The 17,778-nt window shown below is 41.7% G+C and overlaps 1 protein-coding gene across 1 annotated transcript in view; it reads right to left on the minus strand.

Moving 5' to 3' along the window:
* The window catches only part of CFAP58 (cilia and flagella associated protein 58), a 103,614-nt gene that overhangs the window by 43,764 nt on the left and 42,072 nt on the right, over positions 1 to 17,778 (minus strand). Inside the window, exon 14 of the mRNA XM_028098607.2 lies at positions 15,953 to 16,057. Within this exon, the coding sequence (XP_027954408.2) occupies positions 15,953 to 16,057 (105 nt within the window). The remainder of the gene's footprint in view (positions 1 to 15,952; positions 16,058 to 17,778) is intronic.

Genomic DNA, 17,778 nt, shown 5'->3' on the forward strand with positions numbered 1-17,778 from the left:
TTTGCCCTGGCTTCCCTTGCCTTTGGCGATGTTTCTAGGAAGAAGTTGCTGCGGCTGAGCTCGAAGAGGTTGCTGCCTATGTTCTCCTTTAGGATTTTGATGGACTCCTGTCTCACATTTATGCCTTTCAACCCCTTGGAGTCTATTTTCGTGTGTGGTATAAGGAAATGGTCCAGTTTCATTCTTCTGCATGTGGCTGTCCAATTTTCCCAACACCATTTGTTGAAGAGACTGTCTTTTTTCCATTGGACATTCTTTCTGCTTTGTCAAAGATAAGTTGACCATAGAGTTGAGGGTCCATTTCTGGACTCTCTATTCTGTTCCACTGATCTATGTGTCTGTTTTTGTGCCAGTACCATACTGTCTTGATGATGACAGCTTTGTACTAGAGCTGGAAGTCCGGAATTATGATGCCGCCAGCTTTGCTTTTCTTTTTCAATATTCCTCTGGCTATTCGGGGTCTCTTCTGGTTCCATACAAATTTTAGGATTATTTGTTCCATTTCTTTGAAAAAGGTGGATGGTATTTTGATGGGGATTGCATTGAATGTGTAGATGGCTCTAGGTACCATTGACATCTTCACAGTGTTGGTTCTTCCAATCCATGAGCATGGAACGTTTTTCCATTTCTTTGTGTCTTCTTCAATTTCTTTCATGAGTATTTTATAGTTTTCTGAGTACAGATCCTTTGCCTCTTTGGTTAAATTTAATCCTTGGTATCTTATGGTTTTGGGTGCAGTTGTAAATGGGATCGACTCCTTGATTTGTCTCTCTTCTGTCTTGTTGTTGGTGTATAGGAATGCCACTGATTTCTGTGCATTGATTTTATATCCTGCTACTTTACTGAATTCCTGTAGGAGTTCTAGCAGTTTTGGGGTGGAGTCTTTGGGTTTTCCACATACAGTATCATATCATCTGCAAAGAGTGAGAGTATGACTTCCTCTTTGCCGATTTGGATGCCTTTGATTTCTTTTTGTGGTCTGATTGCTGTGGCTAGGACTTCTAATACTATGTTGAATAGCAGTGGTGAGAGTGGACATCCCTGCCACGTTCCTGAGCTTAGGGGAAAAGCTCTCAGCTTTTCCTCATTGAGAATGATATTTGCTGTAGGTTTTACATAGATGGCTTTTATGATACTGAGGTATGTACCCTCTATCCCTATACTCTGAAGAGTTTTGATCAAGAAAAGTGTTTTTTTCTGCATCTATTGAGAGGATCATATGATTCTTGTTCTTTATTTTGTTAATGTGTTGTATCACGTTGATTGATTTGCGGATGTTGAACCAACCTTGCAGCCCAGGGATAAATCCCACTTGGTCATGGTGAATAATCCTTTTAATGTACTGTTGGATCCTATTGGCTAGGATTTGGGTGAGAATTTTTGCATCCATGTTCATCAAGGATATTGGTCTGTAATTCTCCTTTTTGATGGGGTCTTTGTCTGGTTTTGGGATCAAGGTAATGCTGGCCTCATAAAATGAGTTTGGAAGTTTTCCTTCCATTTCTATTTTTTTGGAACAGTTTCAGGAGAATAGGTATTAATTCTTCTTTAAATGTCTGATAGAATTCCCCTGGGAAGCCATCTGGCCCTGGGCTTTTGTCTGTTGGGAGATTTTTGATGACTGCTTCAATTTCCTTAGTGGTTATAGGTCTGTTCAGGTTTTCTATTTCTTCCTGGTTCAATTTTGGTAGTTCATACATCTCTAGGAATGCACCCATTTCTTCCAGGTTATCTAATTTGCTGGCATAGAGTTGCTCATAATATGTTCTTAGAATTGTTTGTATTTCTTTGGTGTTGGTTGTGATCTCTCCTCTTTCATTCATGATTTTGTGGATTTGGGTCATTTCTCTTTTCTTTTTGATAAGTCTGGCCAGGAGTTTATCAATCTAGTTAATTCTTTCAAAGAACCAGCTCCTAGTTTCGTTGATCTCTTCTATTGTTCTTTTGGTTTCTATTTCATTGATTTCTGCTCTGATCTTTCTTATTTCTCTTCTCCTGCTGGGTTTAGGCTTTATTTGCTGTTTTTTCTCTAGCTCCTTTAGGTGTAGGGTTAGGTTGTGTATTTGGGACCTTTCTTGTTTCTTGAGAAAGGCTTGTATTGCTATATATACTTTCCTCTCAGGACTGACTTTGCTGTATCCCAAAGATTTTGAACAGTTGTGTTTTCATTTTCATTGGTTTCCATGCATTTTTTTAATTCTTCTTTAATTTCCTGGTTGACCCATTCATTCTTTAGTAGGATGCTCTTTAGCCTCCATGTATTTGAGTTCTTTCCAATTTTCCTCTTGTGATTGAGTTCTAGTTTCAAAGCATTGTGGTCTGAAAATATGCAGGGAATAATCCCAATCTTTTGGTACCAGTTGAGACCTGATTTGTGACCTAGGATGTGATCAATTCTGGAGAATGTTCCATGGGCACTAGAGAAGAATGTGTATTCCGTTTCTTTGGGATGGAATGTTCTGAATATGTCTGTGAAGTCCATTTGGTCCAGTGTGTCATTTAAAGTCTTTATTTCCTTGTTGATCTTTTGCTTAGATGATCTGTCCATTTCAGTGAGGGGGATGTTAAAGTCCCGCACTATTATTGTATTGTTGTCAATGTGTTTCTTCGCTTTTGTTATTAATTGCCTTATATAATTGGCTGCTCCCATGTTAGGGGCATAGATATTTACAATTGTTAGATCTTCTTGTTGGAGAGACCCTTTAAGTAGGATATAGTGTCCTTCCTCATCTCTTATTACAGTCTTTGGTTTAAAATCTAATTTGTCTGATATAAGGATTGCCACCCCAGCTTTCTTTTGGTGTCCACTAGCATGGTAAATGGTTTTCCACCCCCTCACTTTCAATCTGGGGGTGTCTTTGGGTCTAAAATGAGTCTCTTGCAGACAGCATATCGATGGGTCTTGTTTTTTAATCCAATCTGATAGCCTGTGTCTTTTGATTGGGGCATTGAGCCCATTTACATTCAGGGTAACTATTGAAAGTTTGAATTTAGTGCCATTGTATTGCCTGTAAGGTGACTGTGACTGTATATTGTCTGTGTTCCTTTCTGATCTATGCTGCTTTTAGGCTCTCTCTTTGCTTAGAAGACCCCTTTCAATATTTCTTGGAGGGCTGGTTTCGTGTTTGCAAATTCCTTTAGTTTTTGTTTGTCCTGGAAGCTTTTATCTCTCCTTCTATTTTCAATGACAGCCTAGCTGGATATAGTATTCTTGGCTGCATATTTTTCTCGTTTAGTGCTCTGAAGATATCATGCCAGTCCTTTCTGGCCTGCCAGGTCTCTGTGGATAGGGTGTTGCCAATCTAATGTTTCTACTATTGAAGGTACATATCTCTTCTCCCGAGCGGCTTTCAGGATTTTCTCTTTGTCTCTGAGACTCGTAAGTTTTACTATTAGATGTCGGGGTGTTGACCTATTTTTATTGATTTTGAGAGGGGTTCTCTGTGCCTCCTGGATTTTGATGCCTGTTTCCTTCCTCATATTAGGGAAGTTCTCTGCTATAATTTGCTCCAATATACCTTCTGCCCCTCTCTCTCTTTCTTCTTCTTCTGGGATCCCAATTATTCTAATGTTGTTTCATCTTATCGTATCACTTATCTCTCGAATTCTGCCCTCGTGATCCTGTAGTTGTTTCTCTCTCTTTTTCTCAGCCTCTCTATTTTCCATCATTTGGTCTTCTATATCGCTGATTCTCTCTTCTGCCTCATTTATCTTAGCCGTTAGTGCCCCCATTTTTGATTGCACCTCATCAATAGCCTTTTTGATTTCGACTTGGTTAGATTTTAATTCTTTTATTTCTCCAGAAAGGGTGTCTCTAATAACTTCCACGCTTTTTTCAAGCCCAGCTAGTATCTTTAAAGTCATGATTCTGAACTCTAGGTCCGACATCATACTAATGTCCGTATTCAGTAGGTCCCTGGCAGATGGTACTACCTCTTGTTCTTTTTGCTGAGGTGATTTTTTTCATCTTGTCATTTTGTCCAGAGGAGAATAGAGAACAAAATGCTAACAGGTTAACAACGTCCCCAGCAAATATACTCTATACAAATCAGAAAAGACCTGAAACCAGGGGAAAAGAAAGGGAAAGAAAGAAAAAAGAAAGAGAAAAAAAAAAGAAAAAAGAAAAAGATAAAAACAGAACAAAACAAAAAAAAACAGAATATGATCCAATATGATCAGACTAGTGTATAGATCAGTGCCACACACTAGATTTTGGGCGTATTTTGGTCTATTAGAAGAAAGTGCCTCCTAATATTTTAAAGGAAGAAAGATTTATATATGTCCAAAATAAGGGTTGATACAATGAAGGGATGGAAGATGACTGTAAAGATGAAAATTATAAAAGATTTTATAAAAGGAATTGATAAGATAAGAAGTTGTTTGAAAGAAGAAAGAAGATTAAAAAACAAGGAAGAAAAAGAAAAAAGAAAAGGGAGAGAATGTGATCAGGCAGGAGACTAGAACAAAGCCATACACTAGTGATTTAGGGTATATTTTGATCTGTCAGAAGAAACTGTATCTCAAAATTTTAGAGAACAACTTATATATATATATGCCAAAAATAAGGGTAACTACTATGAAGGGATAAAATATGACTCTAAAAAATGAAAAATAAAACAATTTTTTTAAAAAAGGGATTGATAAGATGTTGGTTGAAAAAGGGAAAAAGAAAAATTCAAAAAAAGAAAAAAACAGTTAAAAAAATCAACTTTGAAAAACTAATGAATCATGGTAAAAAAGCCATGAATTCTATGTGCAGTATTCCCCTAGCGCTGGAGTTCTCCCATTCTCCTTGATCCGTAAACTTGGTCTTGGTGGGCTGTTGGTGCTGATCTTCTGGGGGAGGGGCCTGTTGCCGTGGTTCCCAAATGTCTTTGCCGGAGGCGGAATTGCCCCGCCCTTGTCAGTCCGGGCTAAGCAATCTGCTCGGGTTTGCTCTCAGGAGCTTTTGTTCCCTGCAAGCTCTCGGTACAGCTTTGGAGGACCAGGGCGATAATGGCGGCCTCCCAATCTCTGTCCCAGAGGAGCTGAGAACTCAGGCCCCACTCCTCAGTGCGCCCCCAGAGAAAAGCAGTCAATCACTCCCATCTCCCCGGTCTCCGGCCGCACTCCGTGCTCACCCGGTCTGTGACCGAGCGTTTCTATCTCTGGCGCCCGACTCGGTGTGGAGTCTCCAAACCCAGCAGATCCCTGTGGTGCGCTGCCACGCCGCTCCTCCCCGGGGAGGAAGGGGAGTCTCCCCGGCTCTGCCGCTTGTTGGGTCCCTGCTGGAGGAGCAGTGGCCCGACTGGGCCGCGGATCACAGTTTACGGCAACCCCGAACTGAGAGCCCGCGCCTCGGTTCCGTCTCTGCAGCCGGCTTCCCCGCTCCGATACCTGGGAGCTCTGCCGCACTCAGGCTCCCCCGGTCTTTCTGTGACCCCGAGGGTCCTGAGACCACACTGTCCCGCGAGGGTTCCACCCCCCACTTAGCCACTGGAGCGACATCCCTCAGCGGAGCCAACTTCTAAAAGTTCCGATTTTGTGCTCCGCGGCTCTAGCACTTGCCAGAAACGGCCGAGAGAGGCCCCCTCCCCCGCCGTCTATCCTCCCGAATATCGCCTCGGATTCACTTCTCCGCACGTCCAACCTCCCAGTAAGTGGTCGCTTCTCTGTTCAGAGAGTTGTTGCTATTCTTCTCTTCGATCTCCTGTTGAGTTCGTAGGTGTTCAGAGTGGTTTGATCCCTACTCAGCTGAATTCCTGAGACCAGACGAAACCCAGGTCTCCTACTCCTCCGCCATCTTGCTCCACCCCCCTCAACCTTTCTGTGCCTCACATTTCCCACCTGTAAAGGGGCAAGGTGACAGCTTTCATCTCAGGGGTGTGAGGATGATTAAATGAAATAATCCAGGGGGACCTGGGTGGCTCAGTCATTAATCGTCTGCCTTCGGCTCAGGTCATGATCCCACGGTCCTGGGATCCAGCCCCACCTCCCACTCCCTGCTCCGCGGGAAGCCTCCTTCTCCCTCTCCCACTCCCCCTGCTTGTGTTCCCTCTCTCGCTGTGTCTCTCTCTGTCAAATAAATAAAATCTTTTAAAAAATAAAAAATAAATGAAATAATCCATATATAAATCATTTAGAAGAATGCCTAAGACATTGTAATGTCCAATAAATGTAAGATAATCAGAAGATCAGGAAAAATAAAGATCCAAGGAATTATCTTAAAATGTGCTATAGGAGGTTTGTTCCCCTATACAGCTAATGACTTGTGCTGATCCATTGAAACCCTCCTATCATTCAGGCCATTTTACAGTTAAGTAAACCAGACTTGCATCCAGTCAGTCATAAAATTAACTTAGGGAGAAAGTTCACCTTGAAAGGGCAGGGCCCAGATGCCAACAAAGAAACAGCGATTTCCAGTTCAGTTCCTTATTTATATATCTGAGGGGCAGGCCCATTCCCTAGACCGTTAGGCACAAGAAATAGTGAATGCATATGACAATTTCCTAAGCCACACAAACATGAACTACACCGAAGTATTTTTCTCACTTGGGTCATTTCAATGTGTCACTTTGGTATGTAGTGTGATCCCATGCATCATAATCCCCTGGAGTAATTAACTCTTCCAGTCTACATATCAAGGGAAATCTCAGTGTTCTCATCTGTACAATGAATGTTCTGGGTAAAATAATCCAGTGTTCATGGTGTGGGGGTCAAGTTTATTTCCCTTCCCCTAAATTGTGGCTCCTCTCCTCCTCAGGTGAATCACCCTCCTTCCAGCCAGCTATCGCTCACTGTGTGCTCACCACCACCCTCAAGGTCTGTGTGTGGGGAAAGCACAGAGCCCAGCACACAGGAATCAGGCAATAAAGGATGACTGTGATTAGAGCCAAGTCAGGGCACCATCTTTTTAAATGAACCACACTATGACCATGTCATCTGGTTACTGGATATCAACTGGAATGCCAGGAGGCTAGCGGAATGTGGGAAGGCCAAATGGGAACTTGGCTGGGAAGATGCCCACCGCCTTTTCTGAAGTTGGATTAGCAAGTTACCACTCAAGTGAGAAGCTGAGTGAGTAAGGGGCTGGGAAGAAGAGGATCTACTGGTTGCTGGTCCTCAGGACCTGTCGGGAAACCTCATCTCCTACCACAGCCCGAGTCTCATCCTCTCAGTCCATCTCAAAATTTCAGTTATGGATGAAATGCCTGGCACACTGGCATGACCATCATTTCCTGGAACACTCTGGAAGCTTCTACCTCAAGTGCCAGTGGAGTCAGTTTTCTGCCTCAGGCCAGGGCTTCCTCAGATGTGGGCATGGATACAACTACAGTATCTCAATCTGCTTTCAGAAGGAGCCCAATGCCCCCAACGGGGGCGGGGGGGCAATTTTCAACCAGTGGGGAATGGGAGTCAATGAACAATGTCCCAGTCTCCCCTCCTTTGACTAGACAATTCTGAAATAGTTTCAGTGTGGATCCTCAGAGAAATTCCAGTAGCACTGGAACTCAGATGCCCACAGGGTGACCAGCTGTCTCCCTCCCTCTACTGGCTTTTCTTCCTTCCTGGTCTTACTCTCCTGCTCCCTCACTCCAGCTTCCTGAGACCACCTCCCAAACCAGTGGAACCCAAGCTATGTCTCATTCTCTGATTTGGGGAATCCACACTGACACCCCTGACCACACCAAAGTTTTTTTCAGAGTCTTACAGCATCCTGTACAGAATCACAGCCTTGCTATACTGCCCTGTGGCTGCAGAGCCCCAAGGTCTTCCAAGGCCAAGATCAAGTGGAACCCTGAAACCCCAGGTGTCCTGGCACATAGATGGCACTCAGTAACTATTAGTTGAGTGGATACCAGCAATATATCTGCTGCCTGTGCATTGGAGGGCCAGGAGGCAACCGTTGGTCTTTTTAACAACTCAGGGAATTCCTTTTCTGTTTTAGAAAAGCTTATAAAATGAAATTAAGACAGAGACGTCAGCAGCAGGGGAGAAAACATCTTAAGAAGGTCCATCTTTGGGCGCATGGGTGGCTCAGTTGGTTAAGCATCCGCCTTTGGCTCAGGTCATGATCCCAGAGCCCTGGGATCAAGTCCTGCATCAGGCTCCCTGCTCAGTGGGGAGTCTGCTTCTCCCTGTCCATCTGCCCCTCCCCCTCCCCCTGCTTGTGTGTGCACTCTCTCTCTCTCTCAAATAAATAAATAAAATCTTAAAAAAAAAAAAGGAGGTCCATTTTCTATTACGTCCACCCATGTCTGGCCCAACAAAACACACCCCAGGTTTCTCCACCTTTTTGCTTGCCTCCTCGGAAAGAACCCAGCTTCATTCACCTCTGACTGTCCATCACCATAAACCACCTGCAGCCTCTCCTTCTCCTCCCTCCTCATCTCCTCTTACTCTTTTGATTTTTATGCTCTGTACTTCCATCAAGGAATCACAACAAAGGACTAGATCAAAGAAATTAAAACAAGTAAAGCTGATTGTGCTGCTGCTGTTCCTTTAAATCTCTTTCTCCCCCAGGCCTTGAAGCCGGAGGTGGCAAACTGCCTCCTGTGGATCAAGGGTTGTTCACAGTTGTGTTTCTGGGAAGTCCATACAACGTTCTAAGGTCGCCAATATTTAAAATTCAGTATAGGAAACATAAAAATCCACATTTCAAGGTATTCTTGAAAAATTAAAGATCTGATGACATGAGAGCACAATGAACTAGGATGGGGTTAGCTGATTCCTAGAGATGGGACCCACAGCCCCCTATGTACTGCAATCCCCAGCACTCGCTTTTGCCTCTGATGCAGAGGCCCCTGTCCATTTCATATTGCCATTTCTGATTGTGATACACAGTTTACTGTGGTCTCTCTTGTTACCTGCCTGGCCCTAAGGGTGGGTATATTTGAGCTTGCTACTCCATATTTAAACACTTAGAAAAAAACAAGTCCCAACTGCTGTGTCTGTTTCTTGTGTATTTAAGTGCCTCTGGCAAAAGGTTAGGGCTTCCTACTCTAATGCTATCATGCCTTATGCCATTATTTGGAATCCCATCTTGATGATGATGATGGTGATGATGATGATGATGATGTAATGATACTTGGGTAACGGATGGTAGTCACTTATGGCACATATGCCTGCCTAATCCTACAGATGCCATTTTGTTTTTTAAATAAGTCATTAACAGGGATTCAGAAGAGATGAGGAATAAATGCATTAAAAACAGAAAGAAGAGATCACCAGGAGGCACATCTCAGGTATGCTTGCATTGCCCTTGCTCCCTTAAAGGGAAGAGTAGAGTGGACTGGTAGGCAAAAGAAAAGAAATCCTTCCCATCCACACCTTAGATTCCAATTCTCACAAGAATGCAAACTTCTTCATCTTACCACTGAAGCTGTAAAGTCAAGCTCAAAAACCATTTTCACCTTAACCCTGAGCAAGGGGAGAACTCTGAGTGCACCCCATGAATCAGCAGGCCTTGGCACACAAAAGGGACACTGACAGTTTGCATCAAGTTTATAGATCCATAAACCCACAGTAAATACCAGACTCCTACAAAGTTAGAAGTTAGTAAAAAAAATGCAAAGGCAATAGGAAGAATAATTCCCATAACCTCTCAGAGCTCAAAGACAGAACTTAAATGGCTATGAAACATATCACTTACTGAATGACCACCATTCTTCCAACATTTAATCAGTCACTAAACAAATATCTGTGGGCAAGAACCTAGGAATGAAATGATCATCAAGACAGACACAGGCACTGCTTTTGTGAAGCTTAGAGTCTAGCAGGAGTCATTAAACACATAATTACAATTATTTTGTTAATTACAAGTGTAAGGAGGGTATGAAAGAGACGTCAAGATATGGGAACATGTACCAGGAGATCTAACCTAGGAACGGGGACCCCCCTGAAGAAATAGCATTTAAGTTAAGGCCTAAAGGTTGAGTAGGAGTTGCCCAGGCAGACAGCCTGTCCATCATTATTGAGGACATCCTACATGTCCTGCTACCATATCAGGCATTGGCGTTAGAGAGAGATGAATTATCCCTTTCCTCGAAGAACTCACAGTCTATTGGGGTTAAGTAGGCTTCTATCTTATCTGCTGCAGAGAAATGACGGGGTCTCTTCATCACCAGGTACCAAATTAAACAGTCATTTAAAAAATGTTCTGACACTCAGAAAAATTCAACCAAAAATCTTCCTAATTGCAACATGTTCTAAGTGCAGAGAATTTCTCAAATAATTTAAAAAAGGGGGGGGCGCCTGGGTGGCTCAGTCATTAAGCGTCTGCCTTCGGCTCAGGTCATGATCCCAGGGTCCTGGGATCGAGCCCCGCATTGGGCTCTCTGCTCGGTGGGAAGCCTGCTTCTCCCTCTCTCACTCCCCCCGCTTGTGTTTCCTTTCTCACTGTGTGTCTCTCTGTCAAATAAATAAAATCTTAAAAAAAAAAACAGACGACGTTGAGAAACTGTCGAATCCCGTGGAGCACCTGGGGCTTCCCCAAGATAACAAGACATGTCGTGCGGGGATCTGTAAGCCATAGGAGGAAACTTGCCGCAGGTGCAGGGCGACACAACCATGCCAAAGAAAGGTTAAATGAGGGACTGAATAAAGGGGAGTGGAGCTGGATGTTAAACTTTGGAGAACTGTAAAACACTGTTTTGTGGTTAATAATGTTAACAATAATAATACAGTTAATTGTATCTGTATTAACTGATACAGATACAATAACTAATTGTATCTGTGTCTGTACATACAGAACATTGTTAAAGATAACCAAGCACACTGGCAAAGTTCTATGTGGACTTAACACATTCAGTTCTGTGGGTAAGTACTATCATCATCCCCATTTTATGGATGAGAAAACTAGGGATTAGAGAAGACAAGAAATGTCTGGGGGGTGATTGGGACAAGTGGCTGGACTCACTAAACAAGGGACTTGGGCTTTAATGGCCATGAAAGGATAAAAGATGAGGTGCTAGGCCTGTGTGAAGTGGGTAACTGATACTGAGACTCCTCCACATAAAGTTAGGGACTTAACGGGGTTACACCCTCAGTGAAAAGAGATGATAGTTAGAAGTCCACCCACCGGGACAGGAAGACCACAAAGAAATCTAACAACATCTCCTGGGCTTTGAGTGAGGAAAAAAAGCTTTGGCTGTCTGGTGAATTTATATTCATGGCTCTTCTGTCACAAGAGTTTGGGGTTCTAATATACATGAACTAAGTTGTCCAAGAAACCCCAAGGTGAGAATTTAATATAAAAAATTATCCTAAGCAAGTGGTATCTCCTAGGGCACCTGGTAGAAACAAATGAAAGGGTGTACCCTTAACCTGAACCATTCCCAAGTCCTAGAAATAAAGCCTTTCTGAAATTAGTCCACAACCCAAAATTACAACACAAAAGGAAAAAGATCCAGCATGAATCAAAGTCAGCAGTCATAGTACACATAGTACACAAAGTACACATAGTACACAAAGACTGCCAAGGCCTTCAACTAATAGAATAAAGACTACAAAATAAATGTTTAAATTAATTAAAGACATAAGGGAAGAAATAAAAACATAAGAAAAAATCAAGACACTAGCAACAAAAACCAGTCATATGGGGGAAAAAAACTCTAGAAAATAAAAATAAAATCATTGAAAAGGAAATCTTGTTCAATTGACTATTAGCAGATAAACACACCTTGACGATTTAGTGAGTAAGAAGACAAAGCTGCAAAAATGTAACAGAAGAGATAAAGAGAAGAAAATATCAAAGAGCCAGTAGATAAAGAAGAATGAATGAGAAAATCCAACCTATATCTGGTAAGAGTTCCAGAAAGAGTGAATAAAGAAGATAAAGAAGACACTATTTTTTAAAAAGATTATTTATTTATTTTAGAGAGAGAAAGATCATGCATGTGTGTAGTGGAGAGGGGCAGAGGGAGAAGGAGAGAGAAACTCAAGCAGACTCCAAGTTACATGGGCCTTGATCTCACGACTATGAGATCATGACCTGAGCCAAAATCAAGAGTCAGACACTTAACCAATGACACCACTTAGGTGTCCTGATAAAGGCGACAAAGACAAATTCAGATTCTGATTCAGGAAACAGCAAATCCTAAGCACAGTCAGCAAAACTAAGTTCATACCAAATGCATTGTGCTGAAACTCCAGGACACCAAAGACAACTGGAAGCTCTAGCAACCAAACAGAAGCAAAGGCAGGATGCCTGAGGAGGAGCAAGAATCAGGAGACTAAGAGCAGACTTCTTAATGGCATCACTAGAAGCTAACACAAAGTCCTGCCAGCTTGAAAGTACAAACAGAAAATAGAATTTCAACTTAATCTCTCATGAGTATGGCCAAAATAAAAATATTTTCAGATAAGCAAAGGAGAGTACAGCCTCTGAAAAATTTATCACTGAAATAACTATGAAAAGATGCACTTTCAAAAGGTGATGGAACCTAAATATAAGGAATTGGGAATATGAAGAAATAGAAAACGAAAGAACTGGGGGTGCCTGTCTGGCTCAGTCGATGGAGCATGTGACTCTTGACCTCAGGGACATGAGCTCAAGCCCCACGTTGGGTGTAGAGCTTACTTTAAAAAATTAAAAAACAGGGACACCTTGGTGGCTCAGTCAGTTAAGCGTCTGCCTTTGGCTCAGGTCATGATCCTGGGGTCCTGAGATCGAGTCCCACAAAGGGAGCCTGTTTCTCCCTCTCCCTGCCCCCAACTCGTGCTCTCTCTCGCTATCTCTCTCTCTCAAATAAATAAATAAAATCTTTTTTTAAAAAAATTAAAAAACAAAGAAAACAAAAGAACTGGTAAACATCTTGGTAAATCTGAATAAACGTTCATTGACTCTATAAAAACCTGACTAATGCTGGCAGGACCATAGCGGGTATTTGGAGTTAAAGCATCCAGGTCCTTGTGTCATTAAGAATAAGCGTATGGATCAACTATAGATTGGTTTAGACTTGATGTCCCCTATGTGTGTTCAATATTTGAGGAAATCCTTAAGACACAGAGTGAGAATTACATTGAGTGGTGGGAGTTATTCAGAAAATAACTAGATAAACCAGGAAAAGGAAAATAGGAGTCATTGGGAGAGAGAAGTAACTGATAGAGGGCAAAAAGAGAAAATAAAGAAAACTCAATCCAGAAAGCAGGAACAGACCTTTTTCGAACATTAAAATAATCAAGGTAAATAAAAGAAAATAAGTAGATAGAAGTAAACCGAAAATTATTAATAAATACAAGTAGACTAGACATACCAATCAAAAGACAAATACATCAGATTGGATTTTTTTTTTTTAATTACAAGATACTCACCTAAAATATAAAGACACCAAAAGTTTAAAAGAGATGAGTTTTGTGCATAGAAAACTCATGCACAAAAATCCCAGGCAGAGTTACATTAATATCAGACAATTTTGTAAGTAAAAACATTAAGGATTGAAGAAAGTTCTCACATAATATTAAGGGCACAATTCACCAGGAAGAAATAACAATTGCAACCTTTTACTCACCTTAGGAACATAATTTAAAATGTACTTAAAGCAAAAAAAGTGACAGAACTATAAGGAGAAATAGATAAATTTCTAAACATTTTCTCAGTGATTATGCAGACAAAAAAATTAAGAAATATACAGATCTGGACAACATAATTAGCAAGGTTGATCTGATGAACATCATAGAGACGCCTGAAGCTTGAGAGTACACAACACTTTCAAGCACTCAGGCATCAGTTACAAAAACTGACCACCTTCATTGGTCCCAAAGCAAGTTTCAACAAATTCCAAAGAATCAGTAGAATACAGACCACTATGCAAAAAAATGAGAGATCAGTAACTAAAAGGTAACTTAAATGCATATATATTTGGGAATTTAAAGTTGTACTTTTAATTACCATAAGAGGAATAGCAGATATTTTTTAAGACTTACTCTCAAAGGAGAAATAATTCTGAAAACAGAAAATATTTAGAACTAAATGAAAATAAAAATACCATATTTCAAACCCTGTGGGGAGGAACTCAAGAAATCATTTAAAGGATGTTTTATAGCTGTAAATGCTTCTCATAGAAAAGTAGGTTTAACATTAATGAGCTGAGCACCAGTCTTAAGAAGGTAGAAAAAGAGGGGCGCCTGGGTGGCTCAGTCGTTAAACATCTGCCTTCGGCTCAGGTCATGATCCCAGGGTCCTGGGATCGAGCCCCACGTCGGGCTCCCTGCTCCGCAGGAAGCCTGCTTCTCCCTCTCCCACTCCCCCTGCTTGTGTTCCCTCTCTCGCTGTCTCTGTCAAATAAATAAATAAATAAATAAAATCTTTAAAAAAAAAAAAAAAAGAACAGTGTGAATCTCTGCTTTAAAGAAAAAAAAGAAGGTAGAAAAAGAGCAGAATAAATCCAAAGCCTATAGAAGGAAAGAAGTAATAAAATTAGAGCAGTCAATTAAGCACAAAACAAACTTACAACAAAATCTCCTTTTTAAAGAAAACAACTCGATAGTAACCGGAAAGGCAAGGTAACGCACTGGTAGAAAGTGTGAGCTCTGGAGGTGATGGTCTGGTTTGAGGCCTCTCTCTGCCACTTCCCAGTTGCATGGCCTTGGGACGTGACTTGTGCCTGCATAGGTGGAGTCAGAGCCTAAATCCCAGACTACCCGCCAGACCCCAGTGCCCATGCACTGATTGTGAAGGTTATCCCCACAACAGGACTTCCGAGTTGTATACTCTGATGGGAGTAGCTTCCTCCCATAAAGAAACTGGGTATTACTGCCCCCATTGAGCAGATGGAGAAACTGAGGTTTGGAGAATTTATGTAAGTCTCCCTCAAGTCATGTAATATAAGGCATTGGAGCTGATTCAAGACCAGATCTTTCTGACTCCAGAGTCTGCCCTCCTAACCACCATGCTCATCTATAAGAGAAGAGGACTATCCCCATGGGCCATTCAGCAGAGCCCTGCTCTGGAAAGCTATTTCCTATATATACCCAACCTCAGCAGCAATGTCTTTTGAAGGCAAAATGTAAAAGAGAAGGGGTAAAGGCATAGAAGCCCCTTGCTCAGGTATAGAAGTTCCTGCTCTTACTAATGGTAACCCAGCAGCTAAGCTCATGGGCTTTGGAGTTAGAAATAACAGGAATGGTTGTTAATATTTATTAAATGCTACGTGCCAAGCATAACACGAAGCTTTTTTCATCTTCACAATCTCCCTTCCCACAGGTTCTGTTATTGTCCCCTAACACAGATTAAGAACCGCAGGTGCAGAGAAGTTAACCCCACGCAGCTGTAAATTGGCAGAGGCAGGATTCCAACTCTGTCCCCCTAACCCCAGAGCTTACATGCTTATCCACACTGCAGTCCTGGAGCCCAACTTCCTCATCCACTGACTGGGGGTGACAATATCCACCCCACCCCCTGAGCTGTGAAGAGGAACTGAGACAAGTAAGGAAAGCCAGCCGCAAGTACCTGGCATGATGGTAGGAACGGTGGTGACAGCCCATACTTGCAAAGACACAGGCCTAGAAGGAGGTCACCAGTCCCGATTGCTCCAGAAAAACTAAATGCATAAAATCCACAGAAAGAAGTCTTGCTTCCAGTTCATTTCACAAATCTTCAAGAGGACAGATCATCTGTGCTCTGTGAAAGCTTATTTTCAAAATCAAAATCATAGCATTTCCCATTATAAAAAGACATAACGAAAAGTATTTAAAAGAATCTGACAAATAAAACTGTAGAGAAGTGGGGGATGAAGGCTCACATCACCCAATACAGTAAGCCTAGCCTTCAACTTAATTTTCCAGAATTCTTGAAATATCAGTGATGGCAGCATAAAAGACCAATTAATCATGTTGTTTGTTCTCTGTGTGTGAGTCACTGTCGCCATCTACAGTTAAAGATGGAGCCTGCAGTGCTGCCAAATAGCTATTTCTAAAGGCAGTCCTAGAGATGGTGACTCAGCTCAGTGAGTCCAGAAAAGGAAAATGCTACCTGCAAGAGCAGCTCTTTCTCAACCACCTCTTCCGTCTTGCTGATGAGACGTTTCTGCAGGGTGTGAATCTTCTGTATCAGCTCAAAGGTACTGGGGTCACTGGCCTGTTGGAACAAAATAAAGCAGCAGAGATATCATCATTTCCAAGCCTCAAAGTCTCTGTGTAAAATAATTATTGTTGTATTAAGATGTATTGTAAACCTGCAGACCCCAGACAGAGAGAATTAAAGCCAAAAAAAAAAAAAAAAGCATAATAGATTGCAATGGCCATCAAACAAGACTGAAGTTTGGCTACTGTCTTATCTGTTGGCTCTAGTTAGCCAGTAAGTGGAAAACGAGTGTGTTTATTCCACCGGGGGGAACAAGGATAATACTAATAATAACAATAATGATCGCTACTATGCATTATACCTTATTCTTTGCCACCATCCTGACACCATGCTAAGTGCTTTTCATACAATATCAAATTTTAGGCCCACGACAGTCCTAAGAGAAAGTGTTGGTCTTCCCCTTTTACGGAGAAGGCAACTGAGGCTCAGAGGATTAAGTTGTCCACCCACACTGGTAAGGGTCAGAGCTGGATTCAAGACCAGGTATGCCTGGCTCTAAAGCCTGCCGTTCTTCATTACTATGCTCTGAGGCTTTTCCTCCTATGCCCTCTGTTTCCAAATGAATGAGACAGGCTTCCCTAACTTATTCAAACTCAGGATTCTCCTTTGGTAATTGCCAACAAGAAGATTCATTATAGCTTATGATGGGGAAGGTTTCTAGGATGTGGACTTCTGCTAATAATTGGCAGCAAAACAAGACCATGGCATTTAGCTCTCAAATGGGGTTATCAATCCGTAAAGCTTTGAGGCACCTTCAATAACTATCTGTATACAATTCAAACAAATGCTACAGTTATAAATTGATAATCTGTCCTCTCAAATTTGAGCCAAAGTTCTGCTTTCAACTGTACTGACATTTTGAATTAATCTAGCAGCTAAATATTTTCATCTGCTTCCCCAATATTTTCTAATTTTTAAATAGAAATTGACACAGAATTGGAAACTTTAAAGATCTGCTTGAAAACACATGGAATAAACTAATGCGACAGTAAATGAATTTTAAGTTTTCAGCTCTACTTCCCCAGACACATCCATATTATTGTTGGTTTAGTAAATGACACCACTCTTGGCATTTAAAGAGGAATAAATGAGGGTCGAAACCGGGGGTGCTGGGGGGGAGAAAACATTCCACTGACTTTGACTTTGCTTAAGAAATACTAAGCAGTGCCAACTGATACCCACATCCTGGGACTAGAACTGGCATACATTCATCTGGCAAGACTGGACGCTGTTAAAATTCAGGGCTCATGTTTACATAACAATTTATAATGCATTATCCTTAATGCTTTCTTCATTAAAAGGAAAAAATAGAAATGAAAACCAAACACTGACTTGGCTGATGGCTCCTTCTTATGTCATATAACTTTATCCTCCCCAAACCCTAACTGTTGGTGTAGGAGAAGCCCCTCCTGGCACCCACATGGCTGGGCACAACTCTGAGAGATGGCTATCTTTTCCTTGACTAAACAGGGCTTTTCTCTGTTATCTGCAGGGCTGGTGGTAACGTCTATCAGGAAGTCATAAAATAAAATATGAGAGTTGTTATCCATCACCTACCAGTGAGATGTTGGCTGTGTCCCCAGATCCTAAAAGAAAGGGTTTGGCTAACACAATGCTAGTCCTTCGAAAAAAGAGCTAGTTGACAAGAGCCTTATTTCCTGTGGCAAAGTGAAGAATGCAGAGACCAGCTGAAAGGAGGTATAGATGCCAGTGGC

This window comes from Eumetopias jubatus, unplaced genomic scaffold, assembly GCF_037043125.1.
Source record: "Eumetopias jubatus isolate StellerSeaLion01/CBP00866 unplaced genomic scaffold, mEumJub1_p1.0 scaffold_17, whole genome shotgun sequence".
Classification (NCBI taxonomy): domain Eukaryota; kingdom Metazoa; phylum Chordata; class Mammalia; order Carnivora; family Otariidae; genus Eumetopias; species Eumetopias jubatus.